Source organism: Nymphaea colorata, chromosome 2 (assembly GCF_008831285.2).
Source record: "Nymphaea colorata isolate Beijing-Zhang1983 chromosome 2, ASM883128v2, whole genome shotgun sequence".
Lineage (NCBI taxonomy): Eukaryota > Viridiplantae > Streptophyta > Magnoliopsida > Nymphaeales > Nymphaeaceae > Nymphaea > Nymphaea colorata.
The window spans coordinates 2,082,396-2,088,043 of record NC_045139.1 but is presented as its reverse complement, the minus strand read 5'-3'; the positions used below and the strand labels follow the sequence as shown (position 1 = coordinate 2,088,043).

The window sequence follows — 5,648 nt, the reverse complement described above, 5'->3', positions numbered from 1 at the left end:
TAAACATGTGGTGGTTTTTTTTAGTTTCTTTTTTTTAGCCATAAAAATAGGAATTAGTGGTTATGTGTCCACAAAATGAAGCTGCTTTTTGGCAAGTGGCATTAGTGGGTAGTTTTTTCTTTTGTTCTATAAATACTAGTTCCATGTGTGTAATCCAATGTGTGAGAAAAAGAATGAAAGTGTTGAGGTCTTTTCAAGTTTTATTTTAACGTGCCCTTTTGTAGTGTTGTTTGGTGCCGGAGTTAGAAAGACTTCCTTCACAGGAAACCCATGGCTAAAAGCTAAAAATTGTGACAAAAGATTTTGGCCACAAGAGCATCAACCATAGTTTATAATACTTTTATTAGTGTTTCCATGCGAGATACAAACATTCAGTCATAGTCATTGTCTCAAATGAAACTTTCTTTAAAAAAAAATTCCACCGGAAGAGACCTTTTTCTTTTCCACCATCTCTAGAGGAGTAAGCAAAAATACCTTTTGCAACAAAACACGCATGTTAAAAAACTCAGAAGAAAAGAAAGGGGCCAAAAAGAGAACAGAGGATCCAAGAATGATCTCCATCGTTCACAAACCCCCAATGTTTTCAAACTGGAGAAGACGGGCGCTTGTCCCCTCAAGGATTTGTAGAATCACGACTCAGAAGCTTTGGATTTGTAAAGATCTGCAGTTGCTGAAAGTGGAGATGGAGACTCACCAGCCACAAGCTGCACCTGTATTTCCCCTATTCCTCTTATAAAAAGGCGGAGGTGACGGGAGAAACAGAAGAAACGTTGGGGACAGAAGAGCATCGACAAAGCGGGAGCGTCGGGAAGGTCGGTGGGCGGCAGCGTTATAGGTTCGTGCCGCCTCCTTCGCCATGTCTTAGGTGTGGAGCTAATCGCGGTGATGCTGCCGCTGCGGCCCGGTGATTCCACTGCTCCAAGGCTCCGACCAATTTCGGCTCTACCTCCTCTTCCTTCTCCGGCCACTCCGACCAATTTCGGCTCTACCTCCTCTTCCTTCTCCGGCTTCCTCCTTCCGGACGCTCCAGCTGTGCCGACGAAGAAGTGTTGACAGGTTTACTTACTGTTTGGGTCCGAACCGAATAGTAGCCTCGAAATGAAGAAATGACATTAATACCCTTAACATCCATTGCAAGGACGAGCAACCCCACGAGTATAAATGCCGTATCTCCGCCGTTCCTAACCCTAATCTCTCCCCCTTTCTGTCTCTCTCTTGGGTTGTCAACTGCGTCTGCGAAGATGCAGATCTTCGTGAAGACCCTAACGGGGAAGACGATCACCCTCGAGGTGGAGTCTTCCGACACCATCGACAACGTGAAGGCGAAGATCCAGGACAAGGAGGGCATCCCGCCGGATCAGCAGCGCCTCATCTTCGCCGGCAAGCAGCTCGAGGACGGCCGCACCCTCGCCGACTACAACATCCAGAAGGAGTCCACGCTCCACCTCGTCCTCCGCCTTCGTGGTGGCGCCAAGAAGAGGAAGAAGAAGACCTACACCAAGCCCAAGAAGATCAAGCACAAGAAGAAGAAGGTCAAGCTCGCGGTCCTCCAATTCTACAAGGTCGACGACTCCGGCAAGGTACAGAGGCTCCGGAAGGAGTGCCCGAACGCTGACTGCGGCGCCGGAACTTTCATGGCCAACCATTTTGACCGGCATTATTGCGGCAAGTGCGGGCTCACCTATGTCTACCAGAAGGCTGGAGGCGATTAGTGCGGAATAGTGTCTTCTCGTTGTCTTTTTATTTAATAGATTCGATCGCAAGAAGCGATTTTAGGGTCTCTCTTTGAGTTTATTAGCGAGAATTGTTCTCTTTTGAGACATCCATGAACTGGTTTTTCTTTAATGAGTATGATACTCTTGAGTTTGTTTAATAAATTTTGTTTTTTAGTAATTAGATTTCAAAATGCGAGTGATGATTATTACTTGCGAAGTTGTTTCCCTTGCTATTTTTTGCATTTGTTATGGCAAACCTCACTAATGGATGTTATTTTGTTTTTGAAGAATAACGTTTGCGTTTAATAATGTTGCGCATCACGTTAATTATTTATTGTTTCTCCTCTTCCCTGGAGATGGGATCAGTTTCCTTCATGGTAAACGAGTTGGAGAACGAAAAACATGGGAAGAAAGAGCTGGGATTTCCTCTTCTAATTAAAGTGAATATGTTCTTTGTCTCTTTTGCTTGTTTGGGTTGAAATTGGTCAGAAATTTTTTTAAGATTTGGCAACTACATATATGTCATTTAGGCATGATCCGTCATAGTTTATTTCTATTTGTTAGTGTTCTTCGCTGCAATGTGAGGTCAAGCAACTCCCCGTTAACGGTGAGAGAAGAAATTCTGCATGGTCGTATATGCTGTTCAATAGTGGCGGTGAAAATTTTTGATGTTTTCGAAGGTGTTTCTATTGATTACTATTGTGATGATACTTATCATCTGGTTCTTGTTTTGAACAGCTGTACCATTCTAGTGTCTTTTTTCTGCCACATGTGTTTATCAATGTAATCGATATGGTGTAGGAGAAAAGTTCCTCACGTTGTTATCCGTTGGCTCTTAGAATCGTATGTTTGTACTCTAAAAACCCGGTGGTATTTAATTTACTGGAAGTTGAAAACCTTGGCGCTGGAGAGAATTCAATCTTTGTCTGTCTTTAGGAATTTCATCAATTCTTTCGGCACGTAAATCAAGTTATTTGTGCTAATGATGTTTGAATAATGCAATATTCCTACACCATTAGACTTTTCTTTGTACAAGAAAAGGATCTGTGACTCTTATGTGTTCTATGAAGGTGAATCGTGCCATTTATCTGTCAGAGTTGGCGCTTAAAAGTTTGCTACTTGGGGTAATTGTAACAGAACTTTTCTATGGTTTGAAAGTGTTATCTGGTCTCTAGACTCTTCATGTACTGAACTTTTCTATGGTTTGAAAGTGTAATCTGGTCTCTAGACTCTTCATTTACTGCTCATTGAGGTAATTGTAACAGAACTTTTCTATCGTTTGAAAGTGTTATCTGGTCTCTAGACTCTTCATGTACTGCTCATTGGAAGCTTGTGATTTATGGCAGCCTCTGCTTCTACAACATCATGGTTGTGTCCTCTGCTTGTTTGGGTTGAAATTGGTCAGAATATGTTATTGAATTTGGCAACTACATATATGTCATTTAGGCATGGTCCGTTACAGTTTATATGTGTTTGTTATTTTTGTTTTCTGCACTTTGAGGTCAAGCAATTCCCCGATGACAGTGATGGAAGAAATTTTGTTTGGTGGGATATGCTGTTCAAAAGTGGCGGTGAAGACATTTGATGTTTTCGAAGGTGCTTCTATTGATTACTATGGTGATGATGCTTATCTTCTGCTTCTTATTTTGAACCGCTGTACCACTTTAGTGGCTTTTTCTGCCACTTGTGGTGATCAATGAAATCGATATAGTGTAGGGGAGAAGTTCTTCGCGTTGTTATCGGTTGGTTCTTAGAATCGTATGTTTGTAGCCTAAAAACCTCGTGGTATTTAATTTACTGGAAGTTGGAAACCTGCTGGAAAGAATTCAATCTTCGGCTTTGTCTTTAGGGATTTCACCAATGCTTTCTGCACGGAATTTAAGTTATTTGTGCTAGTGATGTTTGAATAATGCAATGTCCCTACACCATTAAACTTTTCTCTGTACAAGACAAGGGCCTATGACTCTGTGTTCCATGAAGGTGAATCGTGCCGTTAATAAGTTTGCTAGTTGAACTACTTGTAACAGAACTTTTGTATGGTTTGAAAGTGTTATCTGATTTTCAGACTCTTCACATACTGCGCACTGAAAGATTGTGATTTATGGCGGCCTCTGCTTCTACAACATCATGGTTGTCATTGGTCCATCTGTTTCCTCCTATTGTTTGTATTTATGGTCAGTACTGTAGTTGTTGCTATCCATATCTTTCGTTAAGTTTCACATCTTTATTCGTATAGTTGCATCAATATCTGAGCTTTGATAGAAGTTGTTGCTGAACCGAGTGAGGTATAGCGTGGCTTTTTCTTCTTTTCTATAGGCGAGAAGGAGAAAGGGCAGATCGTCAGTGGGTTGAATCGACAAAGATGCGGTTCAGAGCTGTGTTGGTGAGTTTATGCATTAGGTTGTGCAAGGATTTGACAGCCACGTGAATCGAATTAGTGATAGACGTGCCACGCTTTACGTTTTGATTCATCTCGGACCAAGAAAATGAAATACTATGTCCTTGACTTGTACCAGAGAGCCTTGTTTGGTAGAATGTAGACCGCTTCTTTTGACACAACTTAGGTTCTGTTTTTTTTTTCTCAACTTGATCTTCACTAATAAGCTGTGGTCTATATGATTCTCATCTAGTCTGTGTGTGTATATATATATAATATTATAATAAACATTGCTATATATATAATATTATAATAAACATTGCTATATATAATATTATAATAAACATTGCTATATCTATGTGTGTGTATAGATATATATATATATACATGTTATGAGGCCGAGTTGGGTGGCTTCTTCAGGGGAACACCACGATTGCATTTGCCTAATTATAATAGGTTCCTGTTAAGAGCGGGCACCAGGCCAGGGGCCACCGGGTTGGACGTGAGATCAGCCTCTGGCGAGGCTCCATTACAAAGAATTAATTATAAAAATATTTTTTTATTAAAATACAACAGGGCCAGGCCAGATCCAAGCCCAGTTATATTTGGGTGGTCCTAGGCTTGGGCTGCCAACTCAGGTACAGTTCAAACCAATTAGATGAGACCTCGGAATTTAGGTTTCATGTAAGTCACATCGATATTAGTATAGATATAGGTACATACAATAAAGCCGACACAGGTACGATAGGTTTGGAAAATGTGGGTATGGGAAGACAGCAATATATGAATATACAATACACAAATCCCCGCAAAAATTTGTACATTTTGGTAAAAAAAAGGTTTAAATGCATTTTTAATAAGGTCTGATATATATGCATACAAAAATGCCACTATAAAGGCATTCATTTTTTGCAAAAGAAAACGAATGTTAGTTTGGGAATATTAGAATGTTGAGTATACTTCTTAAAAGAACGGCCGCTTTGGGAGACGGCAACCCTTCTATAAAATCATAGAAGGCTCTAGCTTTGCAGTTGCTCTCAAGAAGATCTACGTTTGAAATTTCTTCTTTTTATTCGTTAAAGAAAACTGATGCACATAGAAAACTACTAAAATTTCTTATTTTATGTTTAAAGAGACTTAACTTGAATATGCTAACGTACTGCTTGTATCAGTTTTATTGAACAATGTTTTGATTCTACGCTGATTTATAAATGAACTTCATTTTCTACCATCGATTTCTTGGCGTCATAAGAGTTTCTCCTTCTTTTTTTCTTCTTTTACTGCTCAAAATGAAAGTGCAGTTAAGTTGTTCATAGGGTCCAAAAGAATCTATGGAAGGAATAAGGCTCTATATCGTATGGACTACTATCTATGATCTATTAATCAATCTATTATTGTATAAGGTTTGATTATTCAAGTTCTTAGGAGTGGATGATGAAAATGGATATGGACATTTGAATTATGTCATAGCCGAATTACGCCAATATCAAGAGCCAGAGATTCGAAAAAATGTGCGAGTATGCGACGTAGAATTTGAACTCAACTTCTTTTTAGTA

The 5,648-nt window shown here is 39.8% G+C and overlaps 1 protein-coding gene across 1 annotated transcript; it reads left to right on the top strand.

The window, feature by feature from the left end:
• The first annotated feature begins 1,179 nt into the window (after positions 1 to 1,179).
• LOC116246724 (ubiquitin-40S ribosomal protein S27a) lies at positions 1,180 to 1,893 on the top strand. Its single transcript, XM_031618559.2, has one exon. It carries the CDS (start codon positions 1,242 to 1,244, stop codon positions 1,710 to 1,712), a length of 471 nt encoding a protein of 156 aa, XP_031474419.2. The 5' UTR covers positions 1,180 to 1,241; the 3' UTR covers positions 1,713 to 1,893.
• The last annotated feature ends 3,755 nt before the right edge of the window (positions 1,894 to 5,648 follow it).

Coding starts and splice junctions, on each gene's coding strand:
- LOC116246724 (XM_031618559.2), top strand. CDS start 1,242: ATGCAGATCTTCGTGAAGACCCTAACGGGGAAGACGATCACCCTCGAG.